Source organism: Typopeltis vanoorti, chromosome 7 (genome assembly GCF_054136105.1).
Source record: "Typopeltis vanoorti isolate ZY-2024b chromosome 7, IOZ_Tvanoo_1.0, whole genome shotgun sequence".
Lineage (NCBI taxonomy): Eukaryota > Metazoa > Arthropoda > Arachnida > Uropygi > Thelyphonidae > Typopeltis > Typopeltis vanoorti.
In genome coordinates, this window is record NC_143555.1 from 102,003,188 (window position 1) to 102,029,401 (window position 26,214).

General features: G+C 36.0%; 1 protein-coding gene across 1 annotated transcript in view; it reads right to left on the reverse strand.

Annotated features, from left to right (window-relative positions):
* Positions 1-12,239: 12,239 nt before the first annotated feature.
* Positions 12,240-26,214, reverse strand: part of Arp6 (Actin-related protein 6) — a 213,155-nt gene continuing 199,180 nt past the window's right edge. Inside the window, exon 11 of the mRNA XM_090396053.1 lies at positions 12,240-12,458. Coding sequence (XP_090252179.1) covers positions 12,329-12,458 — 130 coding nt within the window. The 3' untranslated portion in view covers positions 12,240-12,328. The remainder of the gene's footprint in view (positions 12,459-26,214) is intronic.

Consider the following 26,214-nt stretch of genomic DNA (forward strand, 5'->3'; position numbering starts at 1 on the left):
CCATATGTTTGAATTACATGATATGAGACTTTGTATCGAATCACCCGCTGAACTTAAATAAAATCAAATGTTGAAATAAATTTATATATTCTGACATTTATTTCTAGTTATTCAACATACACATAGCTAAACACTTTCATCTTGTTGCTTAATGGCAAACAAGTGTCTTGGATTAATAATTAGATTTATTATGTTGGTATTAAATATTATATAGCTGTGAAAAGGTCTTACTTAGTCACCTAGAACTATTCACAGGCAAAGGTAAGAAGGTGAATGTGAATAGTAGGTTCAGTGAATCAGCAATTAACTTTAAAAGAATGTCAGGAATCTATAGCTCATGATACTGAAGTTTTTGCAGAAATGGGAGACATGTTGGATGGCATTTCTGCTGAATAATACTAATAGAAATTCCTGTAGAAGAGACATAATGCAGAAACAGACCATCTTTAAGACACTGGATGAAGAGTCTTATGGGGAGGGAGGGAAAGATATCAATCAACTGAACTTCTCTCTTCTGAACAGCATGAAGAATTTTTTAGATGCATCAGATAGGAGAAGAAAGATGGGTTTTAGGTGCATAACCACAAATGTGAGAGCAGCATTCCAAGGTTGGGCAGATTTGGGATTTGTATAGATTAAGTAGCTGGACATTAAGGCTTGAGCAAAAAAAAAAAAGGATTTTTTTTTTTGCAGGAGGGGGGGGGGGATACTACAGAACTGATGTGATTATGCCAGGAAAGGCTGGGAGAGTCTCCAAGCAGAGAGATTTGATCTTGACTGTTAAGTAGTATTAGTGGAGGGGAGATTTATTTATTTATTTTTTTTTTTGAGAGAGAGAGAAGGTCATTTGAAACAATAAGCAGCATGCAAAAAATATATTAGAAGCAATAAGTCCTAAACATTGATTTCTACACCACCTAGTTATGGAAATCAATGTTAAGACACTAACTGTAGATGATCTTGAAGCCTGATGTTTGAGAATTGCAAAGTTTATTATATGAATGAAGAGTGATATCATCAGCAAAACTGTGGATGAGGTTTGAGGCTAGTAAGAAAGGGTCATTTATGTATATGAGGAAGAGGGCAGTGAAATAACAGATCCCCTGAGAAGCACTTGCATCAGTCAGATAATCTGAAGAGAAAACATTTTGTCATTTTGTTACAAATGACTCAAGAGAAAAGTGGGAAGTACAAAGGGAGGGAGCCAGACCATAAGGTGGCACTTTGCTGAGAGAGGCCCCCTTATGTAATCCTATCAAATGCCTTAGAAAAGTGCAACAGCAGCATAGGTTACTTCAGACTTTTTCATGCCACATGTAGAGAGATCTATGTGGATCTTGATTGGCAAAATTCATACTGTGGTTCTCAGTAGATGTGGGGCTTCTTTTGGTCACACTTTCCACTCTTCTAGGCAACTGAAACACTCATGCCTAAATTGAAACACTCTTCAGAAAAGTGCAACAGCATAGGTTACTTCAGACCTTTTCATGGCACATGTAGAGAGATCTATGTGGATCTTGATTGGCAAAATTCATACTGGTGGTCCTCAGTAGATGTGGGACTTGGTCATGGTCACACTTTCCACTCTTCTAGGCAATTGAAACACTCATGTCCAATTTAGGCATGCTGATATGGCTTTTTGTATGACACAGTACATTGTGTGTTGAAAGATATATAGATCAATTCTATAAACCTTCCTGCTACAATGCAAGAATCATTGAAATATATGTACTTGTTGCATACCCATTCAGACACTAGCCAAAGTTCAAGTCCATACTAGGTAAATAGCTGTAGACCCATTATCTCCCTGACAAACTTCACATTTCTTAATTAATAATGTAGTGGAACAAATGAAACAGATTTGTATTTTTCCTCACATTTATTTTCTTTAGTTTATTTACTAGAGTAAGTCACACAGTATCCAGACAATGATAATGGACATAACATGGGAAATTAAGATTTTTAGCTTTATCTGATTGCAAGTGGTAGACCTAACCAGGATTTGTGCTATACTGAAAATTTTCATTGTCATTTGTTCACATTTAGTTTGAAAACCTGCAGATTGAATTATTCCTTAGGAACAAACAAGATGGGAGACTGTTTAGAAGACAGCAGCAGAGAGATGAATGAGGAGAAAGACAAATTTATAATATGGGTTTGGAGTTGAAGTGTGAAGGAGTGCTGAGTAGTTGCTGCATGTTTCAGTGGATTTAAGGGTGGAGAAATTATTGATGCCAGTTAAATGAACATTGGCTGTCAAAGTAGAAGATGCAAGCAGAAAACTGAATACCTGTACGAGAGTAATTGGAGTGAATTGGTGAGAGATGGGTCATTAATCAACCTAATTGCTCTCTTCTGTATTGCATCAAGTATTTTTAAGGAGCTCTTAGGAGTGCCATCCCAGATGTGCAAACAGTATTCAACAGTTAGGCAAACTGGCAATTTGTATAAGGTTAATGGCTATTTAGAGATGAGATAAAGTAATGGCTTGAATTGAAAAAAAAAGAAGAAAAAACTAATTTTTTGGATGCTAAGAAAATATTCAATGACATAATAATCCAAGAAGAAGAAGAAACCATCTTGTGTAGTAATTTGGATGTTGTCAAAAGTAAGACTAGAAGATTTTTTTTTTTTCTTGGTAGGAGATGAGGCAAAACTGTTTTGCTAGTGTTGAAACTGACTAGGTTATTCAAATCCAATCAATGAATGGTTTGGAGATCAGAATTTAGGTTGATTGGTTCAATTAAAATATTGATTGATCACAATTAATATTTTGTTTGTCATTAACAGACTCTTGTGCCAAACTTGGTTGAAAGCCTTGGCAATACAATACTAAGAGCTACTACACAAGACCTGTCAAATTCTTCCATGATATTTGGTCTAGTGATGTGATAACTTAGTTCTTCCACGTTAATCGAGTGAACATTGGCATTTATTTAGTTGGGCACCTTCAATGTAGCATAAGAGTTTAATGTTGATTGTTCTCTCCATTACTTTAGAGAGAAATTGGACAGTCATTAGATGGAAAGGATTTGTCCCTTCTTAGGAATAGATTGTACACTGCAGGAATAGACACTACTGGAATATGAAAATGTGAAAAGGCAACATAGAATGGGAATTAAATTTGGAGCACACACCTTTGGAACAGCTGGAGAAATGCCATCAGGACCAGAAGACTTAATGGTATCTAATTTGAATAAGATTTCTCTAATCTCTTTTTGGAAAAAAAAGGTCAAAAGAGGTCACTGTGTTGTACATATTTGAAATGGCTTGGAGAGAATTTATGGGATCAATGATACAGGACTTAGAGGAGAAGTAAAAAGCCACAATGTTGGCTTTTTCTGTGGGTGATGATGATGCAAAAGAACCATTCAAGTGTAGTGGTGGTGGTGGTGGAAGTAATGGACAGAAGTTACAGTTTGGGCCACTAATGACAGGTGATGTGTAATACACACAGCTTCTTCCTGTCAAGTCATTCCTGTCTTCATGTAGTGTGGCCTGTTTCCACAAAAGCTTCTTTGGTGGAAAGTGTCAAGGCCAATTAAGACAAGGAGAACAGTCATTCTCTGTATGAGTGGCATGCCCAAAAGGATCCTCTTACTGCATGTCCTTACTTTATTCCTTCACTACATTCATAATTAATAATGAAACATGCAACTAACATTGATAGTGTCACTGCAATTGAATTAAAATCTCACTTTCAAATCCATGGCATAAATGATGTCTATCATCACTTACATACATCCAGACAAGTTATCCTACTTTCCAAAGAAACCCAAATTGCTCAACCACACTCCACTTTCAATGTTCAAATCACACACACACTTCGTGATTTGTTTTGCCACAAGGATAGCATCTGTGCCTTCATGAGATCCAACACTGCCAAAGGACACCTAATTCAGAAACCCCATGCTTTTGACCTTCTCTGGCTCAAGGTAGATTTCCTTCTCCCATTCAATAACATTCATCTGCTGTATTTACTACATTACAAATTCTGAAAACCACTCTAACCTCTACACCTTTCTATCCACAAGCCTTGACCTTCTGCATTCCAACTATTCAAATAGTGAAGTCATTTTTCTAGGAGATCTTAATGTCCACAACTCTGTATCTCCAAGTGGGATGACCCTATTTAAGGAGCAAAAAAAGATTTAAAAAAAAAATCGAATACTACACAACTTTGACACTACACTCAGCCAGCACTTATCCCAATGCATGAAGCAAGCATATATATCCAACCTATTTATGAAGGGAGATAAAAGTCTACTGTCCAACAACCAATTGATTGTCAGCATCTCAATCTTCACCAAAATAATGGAGAAAGTCATCAACAGTCACCTCCACTAGCAGAATCCATACTGGACCTCTAGGTCCAGTATGGATTCTGCTAATCTCATCATCCATCACTGGACATGTGCTATGGAAAGGTTCAGAGAAACATATGCTGTTGCTCTTAAAACTGTCCTCCTTTGGTAAACCTATCACACTTCGTAAATTTCAACTCGCATTCTCTTACTCTCAGTAATACACAAATCACTAGACAGGATCAGATTGCTCTCTCTGCTTGGTCTGACATTTACTTCAGCCTCTCCTGGCATAAATACTACATATCAACAGCCTACACTGCCTCTAAAAAAGTAGGCATTCTTCACTTAAGATACTATTTTTCAATCAACCCAGCTACTTACTCTATAGAGTAAGTAGTAGTTGGGTGGATGAATCCCGATATCCCAAATCCACCCATCCTTAGAATATTGTTCCCATGTTTAGGGTGACACATCTAAAACCTTTCTAAAAATTCTCAATGCTGTCCAGAAGAGAGCAGTTCGGATCAAAAAAAAAAAAAAAAAGATCCCTCCCTTACAGACTCACTTCAAATCTATCTCACAGATTCAGCTCTGTATCTCTTCTTATAAATACTTCCATGGTCACTGCTGCAGTGAACAGGCAGCTATCAATTCCTGTGTTTCTGTTGGACCTGTTAAAACAAAGGCAGCAGCAGCAACTGTCAAACCTACTTCTCTTTCTCATTTATTCCATCTATCTCTTTCCTCTGGAACAGCCTTTCTCATGAAATGTTTCTCAACTACAACCTCCAACTCTCCAAGAAAATATCAACCAATTTCATCATCATCAAATTCCTGCCATGTACCCTCAAGGGGTGTACAGGATATGATAGTACTACATGAAAAAAAATTACATCATTATTAATTTCCTATCTACAATTTTCCTCCAAATCAGTCTGTTACTTGTCAAGACTCAATGTCAAAATATAGAATGATGGTACCAATTTCTTCTTTCTCAATCCTCACCTGCCTCTATGACACTGATGTGCTACAGGCTTTTCTGTTTCTCATGTGTGGGATAAAAAAAAGCTAACAGCTTTGGGAGGAGAGAGGATTTCATGTAAACTCCACATATCAGATCACTAGCTTTGTTAATTTCCAGTAATCCAACAGCATCAATATGATACACAGTATGCAATCTTTTCAACCTTTTTCTACAATACTTTTAAGCAGCTTTTCTCTTGGAAGTCACCATATCCACAAAACTTAGATACAGATTTGTTATATTCCCATGATTTCTCAGTTATTTGCCTAAAAGTGAAAATTTGATCCTGACAACCTATATTTGACCTAAATTCAGCTTGTTGTTCTTTAAGTTTCTCTTAGCCTTTTCTCAAGTATACTTTGCATAAATCTTACCAGATAGTACACTCACTATGGAAATTCATCTGTAATTCTCACAGTTTTCTCTTTTTACAGATGAGTACTATGAAAGCTCTCCTCCACCCATCTGAAATTTAACTCTGACCAGACCTACTGAATTATGCAATGTAGCTAGTGTAAAACTTTCATACTTCCATATTTGAGCATTTTAGTCAAATATCATGTACTTCACCTGCCTCTACATTTCAGGCTTTCGATTTCTTTTTCTAAAGTATTGATAAGTACTCCTGATTTCATTTCTTCTGAAGTTTTCTACCATCGTGCTATTACTGCTTGTTTCATTTAGCAATCTCCCAAAACAATACTCCAGATATCTAGAATATGTTTATCTTTAGTTTTCATTTTACCTTTGTCCTCTCTGATTCCTTATTCTTTCTTCCATTTCTAAGCTTTTTTTTTTTTTTTTTTTTTTTTTACCAATAGCCTTCAAAATATTTTGCCATCATCATGATACCAAAGTCATCTCATGACTTTTGTTTAACTACTTTTACATAGTACTTTACATTCTAAGATTTTATTCTGTATTTTCTCATAGTACAAGCTGACTTATTTGCCTGGAACTTTTGATAAACTTTTTTACTGGTTTCCTTGACTGCATCTAACTTTCTTAGTTCACCACGGTCCTGATTTTTCCATAATTGCAGAAAACCTCACCAGATGATCAATCAATGTTTTCTTTAGGATTTGCCACTGAATCTTGACAGTTTGGTCTGACATTTATTTTCAGTCCACAGTTCACCTCTGAATGCTGCTCAACTTTGATTCTTTTTTAAAATTTCTTACACACTCTTCTTTTCAATATAATATTCAATTTTATGGTGCACAAAACTAAACAGTGATCATTTCCAATTTCAAATCCTTAGTATACTCATGTCCTGAACCAGTGTGAAGACATCACTGTCAACAATAACCCAGTCATTGAGACTTATTTCTTGAATATTCTCTCTATGTGAATTTGTGTACATCTTTATGTTGGAACATGATGTCTGTAATAACTGGTCTATGTGCTGAACAGAAATTCAGCAGGTGCTTACCATTGTTATTAGCTTTGCTCTTTTCTTCAAATTTTTCCAAAATATTTCTATACATCTGGTAATCATTTCCTCTTCTGCTGTTTAGATCTGTAACCTTCATTTAGATGCCTTCTCTAATGCCTCAAAAAATTCTTCCACTTTTTCCTTAGTGAAAGAATTTGTTCCCACCTTCTGTGGGAACACAGATGCAAATAAGTCCGGTTCTCCATTCTGATATTTGCTAAAATAATTCTGGTTGATATTGCCTGTTATTCAAGAAGATCATTCTCATATTCAGTACTGAATACTATAGCAATTCCTCCTTTTCCATGTTCATTATTGCCTCAATATAACATCTTGTATTTGTTGCTCAGAAAAATTTCACTTGTTTTGGTCCTCTTTGTTTCAGTATCACCTAATATGTCGATATGGTACTTATTTGTTTCAGTATCACCTAATATGTTGATATGGTACTTATCCAATTCTTCTGCTATTTTTATTTCTCTTCTGTTGATGCTTTTTTACATTTATGGTTCCAACCTTGAGCTCTGCTAAATGTTAAGTTGGTCTGGTAGTCGACTTTTCACAATTTACCCTAGTTCACTGACAAAAACGGTGTGTGTGTGTGTGGGGGGGGGGATCCTTGTTTACTAGGCAATGCCCAAGCCAGTATGAAAACTTAACTCTTTATTTTATGCAGATGATGACGATGTACTCCTAAATAAGGTTAGTTAAAGAGTTAAGAATTATACTAGCTGATGTTTGCTATGTTTATGTGTGGAAAGTGGAAATACATATAAATATGACAAACTCCACAGAATAAGTAAAATATTTCAACTATTTGGGTACCATTTTGAGTTGAAATGGCAAATTAATTCTGGAAATAGATATCAGAATAATCAAATCTGGTATGAAGAGGAGCCAGTTTGAATAAATTTATATGGAATAAGAAAGAAAGAAATTAGAACAATAAACTAGTGTACAAGATAGTATTTAAACTGATTTTAACTTCTGGATTTGAGAATTAAATTAGGAATAAAACATTTCTCAAAGACTAGGATCACAGACATGGGAATACTGGAAAAAACTAAGGGAGTGAGCCGATGGCATCCATGGCAAAATCATAGGAAAAATGAAGATATGAGGAGGGAACTTGTGGTATGATCACTTAAATAGAAAGAAGAAGAAATCTAAATGGATTGATGTAATTAACAGTGCCTTAAAAGACCAAAATGTATGATCTTACATTATTACAGATCTGACAAGATTGATTGGAAGAAAAATTGCTGATAGGAAATTAGTAATGATATAAAGTTAATCACATAGTACAATCAGTATCTTGTACAACTCTTGTGGATCAATATCAGAAATTGATGATGAAGTGCCATTTTTCTCATTAATAATTTTTTTTCAGAGCCGTTTTGTAGCTCAGTAAATGTGGCATTTGCACACCATGGCTTGACTGCATGAAAGAAGACTTGCTTTCGAATTTAGTCAGTGACTAGAGGAAATTTTTCTAAGCCTTTTATAGACCGGTTCCCAAGTTAGTCGATCTCTGGCACGGGCAAGCGGGTTTTTTCTCCTGGAAACACGGAGAAAAAACCCATAAACTCAAGAAAATTGACCGTAGAACCCACATTATTTCAGACATCAAATATATTGTGTTAAAGACCATGAGATGGTGGCAACTGTTGAGCTAAATAGGGCTGAAATGGCCTTGCCTACTCCCTATACAGGAATAAAAAAGGCATTAGCTGATTTTTTTTTTTTAAAACACAAATGTGAGCTGAAACGTGTTATTTATTTATTAATTTATTTTTATTACTGCTAGCTACTACTCATTGCAATGTATTACTGTATTTTCCGGTGTATAAGACGCTCCTATGTATAAGATGCACCCATCTCATCTCATCTTCTTTATACCCTCTTTTACCTTGCGGTGTCGAGGGTCCATTGATCATCGGACCTCACTCCGTTTACAGGATAAGGTGGTCAGCCCTATGCCCTGGTGTATCCTATGGCCTGTAGTGCTAAGTTCTCAAGGCCAGTTTATCTGCTTTTGCGGGATGAAAAACCCCAGAATAAACTGGGGAAAAAATCCTGCTATCCACGCCCAAGACTGGCTAACTTGGCTATGGCTGAGGAAGATCCTTCAGCTCCTCACATCACCGACGGGAATCGAACCTAGGACACTCCTTCCCCAGGCATATGGTTGCGAAGCGCATAGCCACTAGGCTAACCGTGCGGACTTTTATAAGATGCACCCAAGAAATTTGATACAATTTTCTGGAAAAAACTTAAACTTTAAACCATTTCAAAATTGTAATTTTTTCGATGTTGAATCACATATTTATGAAAAGAAATAATTTTGTCTTCATATTCTTTTGGCATTTTTTTACTGATTTTTGTTTTCGTACGCATACAAAGTCCACTGCGTTTCATGAAACGGTAACGCCATGATGCACCACCTTTAAAATCTTCAATGTTACGCTCACAGGCTACTTTGACTGCATGTGTATGAATCATTTTTGTCGAAATGGTAATGCCATTTTGCCAATTTTCTTGCACCCATTTCAAAACTTCGGTCTCTAGTTCTGGCCACTTTGCAATTTTTCCACGTTCTGCGCACTTTTCATTATGCAAATTGTACAAAATCTCCTTCTGACCACGCCAAGTTCTAATCATTTTTTCTGTAGGCGGAGGTCCAAAATGTCTTTCAGCTTCCCTATTCCCATGTTCTTCTGCATATTTTACAACCTGCAATTTGTAACTTGAAGAATATGAATGTCGCCTGTTTTTTCCATCACTAAAATCTACGGGGAAATATCAAACTGAACATAAAATATCTTAACACATCAACTCAATACTGATAAACATCGGTAACTGATTACCCGGATAAGATATTATGAAACTTGAATAGGGACTCCACGTTCTTAGCCAATGACGCACTAGAAGTCACATGAAGGTCACGCATCAATTTGATTGCACCATTAACCGCCTGCAAAGATCTTGGAACATAAAAGGGAGTGCGTATGACTTTGAAAAGAGGAAACAATCTTTACCTTCGTTATATAAGACGAACCCCATTTTTAAGATGAATTTTTAAGGTAAAAAAGTGCGTCTTATACACCGGAAAATATGGTAATTTTGCTAATATGAACCATAATATGAAAAAAAAAAAAAAAACTAAATGGAGATCCTTGTAGCAAGAAGTAATTCCTTCTTTTTTCAATACTGTCCTTTCTCTGTGGTGAAAAGTTGGTACAAAACTCTGCTTCAGGTTGTAGTTCTTTGCATTGGTGCTCATGCAACATTAAACCACTTTGTGCATGATTTATTGATCCTATGTTTTTATTATATATAGAGAGATTTTTTAAAATAAATATCTGGAAGAAAAAAGTTTATAAAAAGTACTGCACGTAATCATGGCCAGAAAGCTAAGGTAAGTGATTTGGACCAAGCAAGAATTGATACTCAGGTGGTAACAAGAGTTGTACATCATTGACATTACAGCAACATTTAACAGCTTAATATTCACAGTAATTGTAAGGTATTCAACACATTATGCATGAATTTTCATTACTTTCCATGCTGTACAGAACTGTTACAAGAACTCAAAAAGACCGATACAGTGGCCCGTGTTAAAGTTTTATTATGGCTCTCACACAGATGAAAGCAGCCTGACTAAGATAATATAGATGACCAGACAAAGGACATTTAATTATCCACAGAACTACTTAAACTCCAGTTTTAAAGAAATGAGAATGCTATCCATAGTTACAACTAACGTGAATACATTCGTCTATGTATTTACTAAAAAGTTAGTTTCACTGCAGATTTCTTACTGATTCACTGCTGTTTGCTTATGTTTCTTGGACATGAGTAGAGAAAGATTTACCATAATGAAAATTAAAGAGTTCCAATAAAAAGTAAAAATAAAAGTCTACAGAAATAGGAATATTTTATTAAGTGCAGCACAAACAAAATCATGTTGCAGAATGTTCACATTAACCTGCCATAAGAATAGGCAATAACAGTGACTCCCTTGCTTTGGTGACTAAGTGGAATGGACTACCTGAGTATTCTTGAATTTATTTAGTTTCCCTTTGTCATTGGAATAGTATCTTTTATCTTATTGGCTGTTTACAGCATACAGATCTGATCAGTTAGGTAAGCTGACAGAAAGAAGGGGAGTTGTAGTGTCTACCATTTCATTTTTCCTGACTGTACTGTGATCAGAGATCCAACATCCCACTGGAATACAATTCTTAGAATTCTTATATAAGATAAGTTGTTGAATCTGCAGATGAACTTGATGAACTCCCTTCCACATGTTTTAACTCTATATTATGTAGTTCAATTCTAAGAAATACACTCCAAATGGGATCTAATTAGATATTATGCTGTGGTGATATTAGATATTATGTTTGATGATTGTTTGTATAGACTAGCACAAAACTTAACACAAAGTTTCTGATTTTTGACAAGGAGAAACCCTACATTGGGATGTATATGTGACAGGCTGGAATATGTTTAGTTATGTGTACAACATCATGATAAATGGTATCTTTGCATTATGTCTTACACCAACATCTACAATGAGATGAATCCAAGTTTGACTTGTAGAAAATTTTCTGACACAAATAAAAGATGTCTGTCCAAAGTAGTCTAGCAGGAATTTTATTTTTAGTTCATACTAAAGCAAAAATGAGAATGTAAACTCAGTTTTTTGGATGTTGAGGGGAAATGTGACATATGGAATCCAACCATTTGGTAATAAGTAATACAGTATCACAGGTGTTGGATCCCTGTGTATTCTAGTAAGTATTGAATGGATTCCAACATCTAGGATACTAAGGATTCTTGATATGTGCTCGTCTAGCAGAGGTGTGTGTGTCCATCTTTAGCCCAACCAGAGCAGATAAGAGTAAGCAGAGGTAGAACGGGTTAGCTGTCTGTTCCAGGAGGAAGTAGAAAATGCATATACAAGGAAGGTTCAGGTCCAGTTTTCACCTGCATTTTACCTTCAGTTGATATGTGTGGGTGGTAAGGACATTAGCTTTTTATTAAAATGAGTCCAGGAATTTTGTTTCTGCTATCAATGGAAGAAGAGTTTAGCTTACCCTTAGTTCTAGGTTAGGTTGAAGATCAGGGTGGTGAATTAAAGTGCAGAAAAACATTAATTGCTGCTGAAAATTTATTGGCCAATGTTCATGCAGTAAGATGATCAATGGTTTGGTCCATTTATTTTTCAATAATTCATGAATGACAATAGTTTCATGGATACTACTGATTACTGAATAAGGACAGATCCTTGGGGTTCACCTTCTCGACTAATGCACTGAGAGAGAGAGAGAGAGAGAGAGAGAGAGAACTATTTTGGCTTGGAAAGATGAAGTAAACCAAACTCAATGAATACAGGCTGCTTATGTTTAGGATTTATATTTAGGTTTTATAAACGATTTTCAGCCAATGTATGAAACATATGATTTTACCATTTAATACATATAAAAGTAGAATTTATTATATACAAATCAATATTTCTACACCTAAACACGACAACTTTTAAGTTATAAACTAAACATCTCATAGATCAAATTTCTCAAGGCAAAATGTTATTCCATTCTCATCATACTGCTTCTTGGTAACAATCAGTTTTGAAAATTCTGGATCTTGTGAAAGCATAACACCTCCTTTCCAGGCATTAGTAACAGGACTATATATATATATATAAAAAAAAAAATTAATTACTGTAAATTTAAAATACTAACTCACATGTATTATGAACCTCTGCATTTAAAATATGGCTATTCTTATTGTAGGAAGTGAGTAATTATATCATTTATTTTAATACATGTATAAGTTTCAATAATAACTACATGGCTGTTTTGGATCTATTTGAAATTTTGTTACCCTGAGTCATAAGCTGACTGTGCCAACACACTGGGTATTCACATTTAAATTGATATATACATGTAGCACCTAGTTTTGCTACAAAATTTAGCATGTAACAAATATGCAGAAGAGAATGATAGAAATAGTAAGAGATTTCATTGACAAGGAAAGCAGCATTCTGTTTAATATACTTACAGCCATTCATACAATATGCTCCACCTATACACTAGAATATCAGAGATAGTTTACCTAGCTGAATATGATTATGTCTTAAAGTATGCAAGGATATAAATGCTACCATGGCAACATTACCTTCATTTGGACATGAGTATGCTGTATAAAGATTATAGAGCATATCATGTCCAAATGTTGATATATTTATGCACAGCATAAAACAAGAAGTGAATGATCACTATATCAGTAAAGTTCTTGAACAGAACCAGCAATGGTGAAGGTGCCTTATCCAATACAGACAATGTTGTATCAGAGCATCTGCAATGTCTGAGTTCTGGAATGAAGAAAGAACTGACAACATACCTTGAACAGCTGGCCAGTGACAGAGAAGGTGAGGTCTTATAGGATGAATCTTTTCACCCAATAATAATAGCATATCCCAACCAAACAGAAGTAGACTTTACAATCACCATGACTGTATCACCATGCAGCTGGAAAACCAGGCATGATAAACATCTTTCCATTAGAAAGACATCAGGAATCACATTATAAGAGGTTTTTAAAATGAAGGTGAGTTAACCAGTCTCATACAAAGGAAGCAGGGAATTTCTTCCACCAAACAGGCAAACTAGCTAGAATATGCAAAATTATTATTATTATTATTATTAAAAATTTTCAATAAACTCAAACTTAGCATCAGTATAGCAGAAGATAGGCACACCATCACCACAAGAAATATCAATGGAAAAGAAGTGAAACTAAGAGAAGAATCAGAGTAGTAGCATGTCAACATAATTCTGTTAAAGAGACAAAGATCACTAAAACAGGTGAAATTTGACTAAATAATAAATATAAGTTGTTATATTCAGGCAAAATTGATCAATGATCAAAGAAAGAAGGCATGGCCATAACATTTATCATTAACATGGACAATATAAACTTCTTGAATGACAGATGATTTCAAGTAGAGTGATGTGAGAAAATTTCAAAATTGGGAATGAACAAGACTTATTTGTGTCTAGGCTCAAAAAAGTTTCTTTAAGGAAGACTAGAGGAATTTTTCAAGTCATTAGAAAATGCAGCTGATATAAAGAAAAAGGGTTAAATAGACAGCATTTTAGGAAATGAATAACTATCCATAAAAGGAGCTTTGGTGTTTGCAGCAAACATTCCTGCTGCAAAAGGATATCTTCCTAGTTGGAGGAAATTGAAAGTGGTAGATGACCTTCATTACCCAGTGAAACACCACCATCCTGCTTATTTGGCCACCAGAACAGGGGTTCTGACCCCCCCCCCTTTCTCCATGCAGTGTGATACCCCTTCAGGGGAATGACTAACATACTTAGAGACACACCATCCTTCATTTCGAGGGTAATGCAGGGTGGCTGCCAAATAGTATACGGGCCCAAACCAGTCAGTAATGAGTCAGGAGGCTTCCAGGTCAACTGAAACATAATCCTGCTGCTACATACTCTGCCAGGTTATGCCTGGTGATGGAGTCCGAGTAGTGGTATGTGGGAGGAAATGTCGAGGCTATGGAATGGCAAGGAGACTGGTTGCATCCCACCACTCTTTCTTTTCATTTAATAACAAACCAAAAATGATAAATGAATCAGACAAACAATGATGACAACATTGTGAACATAATAAATCTCCCTCAACAACCAATTCATCCAAACTATTCAAACCAAACACAATATCTAAACTTACCATGATCCCTATAAAAAAAAAAAAAAAAAAACATTTCCACAGCATAAATTCCAACATAAATGATGTTCATCACCATTTACAGACACCCAAAACCAGACCTTCTCTTAACAGAAACTCAAATTACAGTTACATCAACAACAGTTCACCTTCAATGCCCAAAATATACTCTTCATGATTCATTTTGTCACAAAGGTGGCACCTGTGCCTTTGTACATTCTAACACTGCTTGCCACATAGTGACAAATGTAGAATCTCCTGCTTATGACCTCCTCTGGTTAGGTTTCCTTGCTCCATTTAGTAAAATTCATCTGCTGCATTTACTGAGCTCCAAACTCTGAAAACCACAAAGGCCTTTTCACCTTCCTCTCCATGAAACTAGACCATCTACAATCCAGCTACCTAAAACAATGAAGTCATCATCTTAGGTAACTTGAATGTCCACAACTTCAACTGGCTCACATTCTCCAACACTACAGATCAAGCCAGACATTATGCAGACATCTTTGCTATAAGCAACAATCTATGCAAATCATGCAACTACCTACCCAAATTCCAGATAATCCCCTTCACTCTTCCAATATCTTTGATCTTTTTTTTTATCTGGTTTTCCTTCCAAACATACTGTAGAAGTTACCTCTCCCCTCTCAGCAACTCAGACTACAATCCAGTGCAAGTTTCCAGTCTCACAGAAAGTCCCTCCTCTGACCACATCCAACCCCATGTCCCCTGGCACTACAGCGAGATGATCTCCAGAACTACTACTCTTCTTTCACATGGCATGACTATTGCTTCCACTCTTCTGACACAGACACATGCACTGAGCAAGTCACAGAAATCGTCTTCAGTGGCATGAAGGCATTCATCTCTCATTCCATCCAAAATTCCTGTCTGCTTTCCAAGCTCTAGTTCAACAGAAGATGTATGAAAACAGTTGAAGAAAAAAGTTCAGCTTACTGTAGGTGGCTTGCATCAAGAATCCAAGCTTCATACTCAGCCTATGTAGAACATGCAATAAAATGTTAGCATCACTCTTTTTCTGCAACTCCTGCATAGATGATGAAGGCAAATTATCTCCTTCCATACCAGCAAATGAGCACCATATGCTTCCTGTGTTGGTAAAAAGACAAAAATATTAAACAACCTGAATACTACAAAGTCGCCTGGTCCCAGTGGCATCTCTCTCCTATTGTATTTAAACATTGTGCTCCAGAGTTAACATCTGTTCCCTATATCTCTCAATCTTCTATACTCAGCTGGCACCTATCCCATCTCATGGAAACTAACATACATCCCACCCATTCCAAAAAAACCTACCAACCAATTGCCAACACCTCAATCCTCTCCAAAATAATGGAAAAAGTTATCAATAGTCAACTTCATCACTACCTAGAAGCTCACCAGTTAATCAGCAACCACCAGTATGGATTCTGCCAATCCAGATCCATGGCTAATATCTTAGCCTACATCACTCACCACTGGACACATGCCATGGAATGGTTTGGAGAAACGTGAAAAATCGAAAGCCTTGGAAATGTCTAGATAGCCTGCTTTCTCTCTGGTCATTCACTGAGTGTCATGGTGGATGGTACACTCTCTCTTTGAGCTTTGCCACCAATGCAGGAGTACTTCAGGGTTCTGTTCTCACCTACCCTCTTTCTCTTATATATACAAGGGTGGTCTGAAAAGTTCCCGGCCTCGACCATAGATGGCAACACTACTGGCACGATTTTTTTTTTTCCTAAGTTGGTACATCTGTCATAAGCATCCATGTGAAATTGCATTCTATCAAGTAATTTGTTTTATACAGCTGTCTGAAGCAAAAGTGTTATCTGTATCACTTGAAATGGATAAAATTGAGTATAGTGTGGTTATAAAATTCTTTGTAAAAGAAGGTTTAATGCCAAAAGAAATTCATTCGAAGTTCATAAAAGTTTATGGGCACTCTTCTCCTTCGTTTTCGACAATTAAGAAATGGGCTGCCGAGTTTAAACGTGGCCGTACCAGCCTTGAAGATGATTTCTGGAAGGACGTCCAAAGTGTGTAACAACACTTTTTGGACATCCTTCCAGAAATCATTGATCAAGTGCACGATATGGTGACCAGCGAGTCAAAGTACATGAAATTGCTGAGACTATAGGCATTTCAAAAGAATGTGTAGGATATATTTTGCATGAAGAATTGCAAATGAAAAAGCTTTGCACAAGATGGATGCTGCGCTTGCTCACAGCAGATCAAAAACACACTCGCATGAAAATCTCTGAACAGTGCTTTGAGCGTTTTAACAAGAATAAAACTAATTTTGTGCATCAATTGAGTACTATGGATGAGACATGGATTCACCATTACACACCAGAATCCAAACAGCAGACAGAAGCTGGTTGTTCAGCGCCAAAGACAGATTCAGTTCCATCAGCAGGAAAGATCGTGGCATCGGTGTTTTGGGATGCTAAAGGCATTTTGTTTATTATCTTGAAAAGGGTAAAACAATAGCCGGGGAATATTATTCTGATCTTTTAACCAGACTAGATGAAAAAATTCGTGAAAAAAGACCCGGTTTGCAGAAGAAAAAAAATCATCTTTCATTAGGACAATGCACCTGCCCACAAAGGGAAAATTACGGGATCTGCACTATGAATTGTTGGAACATCCACCCTATTCCCCAGATTTGGTTCCCTCTGACGTCTATCTCTTCCCAAAACTAAAACTCTTCCTCTCTGGTCAGCGTTTTTCTTCGAAAATCAAGAGGTGATTGCAGCTGTAGAGGGGTATTTTGCAGATCTTACTGAGAACCACTACAGGGATGGGATAATGGTGCTGGAGCATCGCTGGAATAAATGTATTAGTCTTAAGGGAGATTATGTTGAAAAATAAAAATAATTTCGCAATTATAAATTTGTTTTTTTTTCATTGTTAGGCCAAGAACTTTTCAGACCATCCTGGTATAAATGACCTATTCTCAATTTCTACAAATCCTATCCATAGCTTTGCCAATGATAGCACTCTCCACCCATCCCTTATATCACAATCTGCAACTAGTGCCTTAAACACTGATTTCCATACCATCCTTCAGTGGGAGCAAGGATAACCTAGTCACCTTCAATGCTGCCAAAACACAGTTTTGCCTTTTCTCTTGGAAAAGGAATCTCGGCCTACCTTCCCTGAGCCTCAGTAATACACACATCACCAGACAGGATGAACTCTCTTCTTGGACTCTCATTTACCTCTAATCTCTCTCTCTCTCTTGGCACAAACACATCACATCAATAGCTTTCTCAGCTTCTAAAAAACTAGGCATTTTTTTCCTGTTCAAGAAGCTATTTTACATCTGCCCACTACTAAACCTATATAAATCCCAAATCTGCCCATCCTTAGAATATTGTACACACATTTGGGGTGGCACACCTAAAACCTCCTTAAAAATTCCTGATGCTGGCAGAAGAGAGTAATTCAGCTCATAGATGATCCTTCCCTCATAGGTTCACTTCAACCTCTATCTACAGATGCAATGTTTCAGCTCTGTCTCTCTTCTAAGGTATTTCCATGGTCACTACTCTGGTGAACTGGCAAACATCACTCTTCCACTTACTGTTAGGAATGTTAAAACAAGAGCAGAAGAAGGGATGTTCCCTTTACAATGCAGCTGCAAACTCATCAAACCTGCTTCTCCTCTTCCTCATTTATTCCATTTGCCTCTGTCCTCAGGAACAGATTTCCTCATGAAGTGTTTAACAACCTACAGCTCCTTAAGAATGCCAACAGATTTCTTCTTTCTCAGCACTCATCTGCGCCTCATATGGCACTGATGTGTTATAGGTTTTTATACCTCTTGTGTGTGGGATAAAAAAAAAAAAATTATTACTATAATAATAATGGTAAGTACCTGTGGTGTTTATGTCCGGGGCATTATAAATACCATATTCCAACAAAAAGATGTGTATAAATTCAGGTGGAGAGAGAAATAAGTCTTATCAGTTGTTATTTTTGATAGTGATATCTTGATGCTGGTTCAGGAGCAAGGATAACCTAGAATAATTTAAAGGAAAAATTCTGAAAAAAGAAGACATATCAATAGTCCCTAGCAAGCCAGTCAGAGCAGGTGTACAAAGAGAATACAGAGAAAAATGTACAAAAGTTGTGTAAAAGTAGTTAAACAAAAGTCACAGAAGATTTTGGTAAAAATATAAAAAAAAGTAATCACCGTTTAGTTTTGAGCAGGATGAAAATGATTATCAAAAAGAACAATATGCAAGAATTTTAAAAAGAATCATCAAACAGTTTTCATAAGTGAATAGTACATACAAATATATAATACTATTGGAGGAAATATCAATGAGTTTTAAAACAAATTCAAACATAGCAGACTCAGTGGGAGGGAAAAAAATTTAGCCAGGGAGGTATGTGATGAAGTTGTTTGCAAGGACAGACAAATCCACACTTCATGCTGGACTCAATAATTTAAAGAAAAAATTCTGAAAAAAGAAGAAGGCATATCAAAAGTCCCTAGCAAGCCAGTCAGAGCAGGTGTATAAAGATAATATAGAGAAAAATGTACAAAAGTTGTGTAAAAGTAGTTAAACAAAAGTAACAGAAGACTTTGATAAAAATATAAAAGATAAATATCATGAAGTTTGCAAGTTCTGCAGGATATGTAAAAGGAATCAGATGATAAAGATAGTATCAAATTGAAAATTTTATTTTCCTTTTTCATAAACTGGTATGATGAGAATCTGCTCCAGTCATCTCAAATTTAAACTTTTGGCCAAGTCCTCCAAATTATGAAGAACAGCCAATACAAAACTTTTATACCACCACATAAATATCAGCAATGTAGATCAAATATCATCTATTCCAGCCCTCTTTAAACTTCAGGCTTAAAGAGGTTTATTTTCTTTAAACATTCGAGTTAACTACAATGATTTTTCAAAGTAATCACACCAAATATCTTTTCAGTTTTTTTTATATCACTCTCTGTGATCTTTGATTCTTTTGTGGTAAACTCTTTTCTCACTTTCTAACCTCCAAAAACATCTTATCACCTTTATATTTTCTATATTCTTTCCAAAATATTTCCAGAACCTCTGTTTACATACTTTTACACAAAACTCAGATTTTGTGTTTTCTATTTATTTAGAAGTATACCCGCCGACTTACTACCTGGAAATTTTCTGTATGATTTTTTTCTTTTCATAAGCTTCTTTTATCTTCCTGGGATCAGTATACAGATTATTTTTTATCTTTGAAAAAAAAATTCCACTACATGCTTCTCTTGAGATTTTGTTAGTGGGCCTCAAAGTTTAATCCTTGTTTTCAAACCTTTTCACTATTTTCCTATTAAATTAATATTTGAGTATTTGGTAACTGATTCACAAATGAAAATTATGAACTCTGCACTGAGAGTTGTTTGACTGATTCATTTCAAAACAGTAGAAAATTTTTTTTAGTGGCATATTCATTTTTATCCTGCTCAATAGCGGCATGCAGGGTAACTTCCTATTTCAATTTTTATGTTGGAACATGGTGTAAGTAACAACTAGCCCCATTCTGAGAAGCAATCCTGGAGTATTAAGACTTGTCTTTTTTCTAAATTTTCCCATACATTTCTACATAACTAGGATTCATTTCCTAATTCTGTTGTTTAGGCCTTCAACAAGAACAAGATTTTTCTTTATATTAGTTGCTCTTTCTAATGCTTCAAAAAAGTTTCTTACTAGAACTTTCCATGGACCACATGCACAAATAGTCTCATAGTCCAATTTCCATGTTTGAAATTTATCTACATCTCTATTAGAAAATGACTATAATTCAAGATTTTTTTCAGGCATGGCATTTAACGTGTGTCTGAGAAACACTACCTGAAATTGTTATAGCATTTTTATAATTCATACTTGGAATTATACATTTGTTTTGTCCTTTACCCAATCATATATAAACACATGAAGCATAGAGACAGATGACTTCATATCAAATTTCCTAGTATCCCATAATGAACAGCACACTTTTTCCAGCTTTGTATACAGCAATGCAGTATGAAAAGGTTCACTATCCACTTATAAAAACTTGGCATACAATTCCGTTTTGACTTATGGAATAGAGTTGATGGCCTAAGAATGAGGATTATTAGACACAAATATTCACAAAAATAAAGAATAATTTTATAATTAATGCAAATATTTTGGTCAAAAACTAATCAGCCATGAGTATATCAGCATAACCATAATGTAATTGGAAGTTTTTCCACTTAGTTATACTATAAATTAAAGACACCAAACTTTTTAGAAATTATAAACCTGGTTTAATCCTTTATCCAAGTGTAAGCAAACAAGTTTGCACCTGAACTATTTTCAGAACTGAGGTATCTCATATAAAGACATCACTTGCCTTAGTATCCCATAATGCAAAGCACATCTCCTTACGGACATGTATAATGCTATGCATTATGGGAAGGGTCAATATCCAGACCAGTTTCAACTTTTATTGAGGTCTCATCAGTGGGAGCCAGACCTACAGGTGGTACTAAGGTTGAAGTAATGCAGAAGTCATATTTTCATATATGAGTAGCCAAAAGGTGTCACACCTTATTATTAAAATACTCTGGATTAATAAAGTTGTCGGAAGTTTTTCCCAATTGATTAAGCTATAAATTAAATTTTCAGGACTAGGGCAACTCATATAAAGACATCACTTATCTTAGTATTCCATAATAATGCAAAGCACATCTCCTTGCAGACATGTATAATGCTATGCATTATGGGAAGGGTCACTACTCAGACCAGTTTCAACTTTTATTGAGGTCTCATCAATGGGAGCCACACACATTATTAAACTGGTGGGTGTCACACCTTATTATTAAAATACTGTCTGTGCAGTTAGCCTAGTGGCTTTATGCTTTGCAACCATATGCCTGGGGAAGGAGTGTCCTAGGTTAGATTCCCGACGACGAGAGAAGCTTAAGTATCTTCCTCAGCCATAGCCAAGTTAGCCAGTTTTGGGCATGGACAGCAGAGTTTTTCTCCCAAGTTTTGCTGGGGTTTTTCATCCCGCAAACACGCAAACCGGCCCCATACACACACGAATACAGTCAGGAATATCTAAGACGATCTCTCCAGCCATAGGTCTGAATTTTCAGCTATGCCGGTCCCAAGCCTGAATAAAAAAAATAGGTTGGAATTGAGGTGGTGCCGTACCTCCCCATAATAGGGGCTCACGTCCGTTGAATCACCATATGAAATTATTATTAAAATACTCTGGATTAAGAAAGTTGTTGGAAGTTTTTCCCACTTGGTTATGCTATAAATTAAAGATACCAAGAAATTATAAACTTGATTTAATCCTTTATCCAAGTGTAAGCAAACATGTTTGTGCCTGAACTATTTTCAGGACTGGGGAAAGAACTAAACTATTTTTATTCCTAAAAATAGTTCAGGCACAAACTTGTTTACTTACACTTGGATAAAGGATTAAACCAAGTTTATAATTTCTTGGTATCTTTAATTTATGCTAAACTATAATGGGAAGCTAGAACAAAGAAAACATTAATCCTATTTACAGAATTGAGCAATTGTGCTGGAGTGCTGCCAAATGGGTAATTACAAAATAAAATGAGATTGTAATTAAAGCTAAAACTAAATTTAAAATAATTAACTTGAAATACAATAGAGTAATAAAAATTAAATAAATAAAATGATTGAATGACAGCATCATATATTAAAAAAGGCAGGAAATGACAGAAGCATGCTGTTGCTTGCTATTTATGAGGAAGAGACTCCTCCAAATCTTGACAATGGATAGACAGTCATTCAATTTAAGTATGGATGGTGTAGAAGTGCTTCAGCATTCGATAATCATTCAAATCTAAACTGGCACTGATATAAAAGGCGAGTATTGAACCAGAGGATATTATGTCCATTCTATACTGTGCAAGACCAGATTTTTCAGACTTACTGTTGTTGATGTAAGATTGGTGTTCCTGGAGTTATTTTTTCAGCCAAATAACCTTTTATCCAAAGAACAAGCAGAGGCAATCACATTGAACCTGGTAAACACCAGAGACGAATGGGGAGAGGAGGTATTTATCTTTCATGGATGGTAACCAGGAGATTTTATTTCTGGAGTTTTCTTTTTTTTTTTTTAAATATATAATTATTATTATTATTACATAACACCTCCAGGGAATCCAATGACTCATCGAGGGAGGTTACCAACTCTACAACTCTTCATCTCCACCAACCGCAACTACCTTCATCATCTACACCAATGCCATCTACTGCCGACTGCCACCACTAGTGTTTTTACAATCACAAACATCCATGCCCACGGTGGAATTCGAACACACAGTCTTTTGGCTGGAGAGCAGATACTATCCTATGATTGAATGACATAATGCTATGTCATTCAATCATTTTATTTTGTAATAAAATTAGATTGCACTCTGGCATGTAGCAGAGCTCGGTAAATAAGATTAATGTTATTTGTTTTAAGTTTACCTTGTGATTATGCTGATGCACTGATGTTGAGCCTATATATCAGAAGTTGGTTAATCAACCTATAGTACATTAGTACAATGCATGGATAGTGTGTTGGGAAAGGAGAAACTTGTTTACATTTGATTTAAATGTCTGTATATTGTATTCCTTTGGAAACACATAAAGAGAAAGACTGTTCTGTAATACATCAGTAGCAGAGATGAAGGAGGAGGAAAAAACATTCTGTAGTTGGAAGTTTTCCATTTGGTTATACTAAAAATTAAAGATACCAAGAAATTATATACTTGGTTTAATCCTTTATCCAAGTATAAACAAACAAGTTTGCACCTGAACTATTTTCAGGACTGGGGCAACTTGTATATAAAAGCTTATGACCTCACATCACTTGCCTTAGTATCCCATAATGCAAAGCACATATCCTTACGGGCATGTATAGTGCTATGCATTATGGGAAGAGTCACTACCAGACCAGTTTTGGGTCTGAAAATTGTTCAGGCACAAACTTGTTTGCTTACACTTGATTATAAAGGATTAAACCAAGTATATAATTTCTTGGTATCTTTGATTTATAGTATAACCAAGTGGAAAAACTTCCAACAACTATTTCTAATCCAGAGTATTCTAATAATAAGGTGTGACACCTTTTGGCAACTCTATAGAAAAATATGACTTCTGCATTACTTCAACCTTGGTATCACCTGTGGGTCTGGCTCTCACTGACAAGACCTCAACAAAGGTCGAAACTGGTCTGGATAGTGATCCTTCCCATAATGAATAGCATTACAGATACCTGTAAGGATATGTGCTTTCCATTATGGGATACTAAGGCAAGTGATGTAAAGTCATAAGTTTCTATATACAAGTCCTGAAAATAGTTTAGGTGCAAACCTGTTTGCTTACTTGGATAAAGGATTAAACCAAGTATATAATTTTTTGGTATCTTTAATTTATAAACATTCTGTGGGTTTCAAGGTGTACTGTGAAGGGATGTTGGGAAGCAGCTGCACATGTTCAAATGGACTTAGTACTGAGTGGGGCAATTATGGATGCTATTTCAGATGAACATTTGCCATAGAAATATTTATAGAATACACATACTGCAGAAACCAAACACCTGCGTGAAAGTGGGAGGAGTGAGTTGGTAAGAGATGGGTTATTAATCAATCTTATTGCCCTCCTCTGTATTGAGTCAAGCATTTTGAGCAAACTCTTAGGACCCCACTCCAAATGCGAGAGAGGTAATAATAGCCGGACAGATTTGTGATTTGTATAAGGTTAACAGCTGTTAAGAGTGAAGTAATGTCTTGAGTGAAAAAGAAACCCTAGTATTTTAGAAGCTGAGAATGCAATGGTTGTGATGTGTTTATGCCAGGAAACACTTGATGTCAGGGTGATTCCAAGAAGAGAAATCTCATCTTGTCAAGAAATTTGAGTGTTGTCAAAGATAATAACAAGAGAAAATGGTTCTTTTTTGCAAGAAATAAGGCAGAACCAGATTTTGGTAGCATTGAAATTGCCGAGGTTATCTGAACCTCATTGGAGGATGGCCCGGAGATCAGAATTGAGGGCAGTGGTGGTTGATGTTCTGTAGGTTGAAGTGATTTGTGTAGAGTAAGGTTTATCAAATGAAAGGGAGGAATGCTATGTGCTGTTATCTGCAAAATTGTGTATTGGGTTGGAGGTCAACTGAAGTAGGTCATTGTTATATAGAAGGAAGACGGTTGGTGAGAACAGAATCTTGTGGAACCCTGGCACTGATGATGGCTCGTTAGTTTCTTGTTGAATCATTGTTATTATTTATATGGGTACTCCATGGAGTCAAAAGACTCCATGGAGTACCCATATAAATACCCATTGCATCCATTAATACAATACCTATCATAAATTTCCTTAAATCCATTCACTGTTGGGGTGCTCAGAACTGCCTCTAGCAATTTATTCAACTCATTCACTACTCTTGAAGTAAAGAACCTATTCTGCACACACCCTTACTAACCATACTCTTAGACAACTTCCAAGTGACTCCTTGTTTTCCTCCAACTCCCAATGTACTGAAATTTCTTTTTGTCAATCTTATAGAATCCCTTAATAACTTCTAACTTTCTATCATATCCTCTCTCCTCTAACTGTCAGCTAAACTTTGCAAACCACACACCTCTCAATCTATCCTCACGGGGAACATTCTGTAGACCTGTCACCAGTTTGGTCATTTGTCTCTGAATCCTCTCCACCACCTCCTGATCCCCACCAAATCTGTGCACAATAGTCAACATGTGGCTAAACTATAGCCTTATAATGAGGAATAATAACCTCCCTATCTTTAGTTGCCAATGTGTTCTTCAGCATCCAAGTAATCCTCTGAGCTATTTTGTCAACTTTTGCAATATGTCCTCTGAATTTCAAATCTCTATCCACCATTAAACCCAGATCCCTAGCCTCATAAATTTCCTTTAAACCAGTACCATCAATATGATACGAAGAATGTAATCTTTTCAACCTGAAGTGCATTACCTTACATTTACAACACTGAATTGACAATCATTGTCCTTTGCCTATACTGCCAATTTATTTAAATCATCCTGTAAGATATCTACATCATCTTTATCAACAATTGCCCTCCATAGTTTTGCATCATCAGCAAACTGAATACCCTCCCCCCCTCCACATCATCTGCTATATCATTAATGTACAAATTAAAAAGCAGTGGTCCTAGTATAGAGCCCTGGGAAACTCCACTAGTCACCCTGATTCACCTTGATTCCACTCCACCATATACCATGCCCTGATGTCTGCCATTATCCCCCCTTCCCCCCATGCCTCATATCCATTCCCATTTGCTCCAACTTATGTAAGTTTTCCATCTGGTATTCTGTCAAATGTGTTTGCAAAGTCCAGCAGTATCATGATGTAGCCTTTTCCTTTATTCAATTCTGTTGTCACTTTATTATAAAATGTGAATAAATTACTGAGGCAGGACCTGCCTCTTAAAAAGCCACACTTCCCCCTATACACTATCATATTCCTATCCATTCAGTCCTGAATTTTACTTTTAACCAACTTTTCCAATACTTTAACCACCAATATGTTTAACCATTGTATACTAACTGGTCTGTAATTTGCTACTTCTGTCTTGGAGTCACTTTTATGTGATGGAAATATGTTACCCTCTTTCCACTCCCTTGGAACCTTGCCAGAGCTGAGACTTAGATT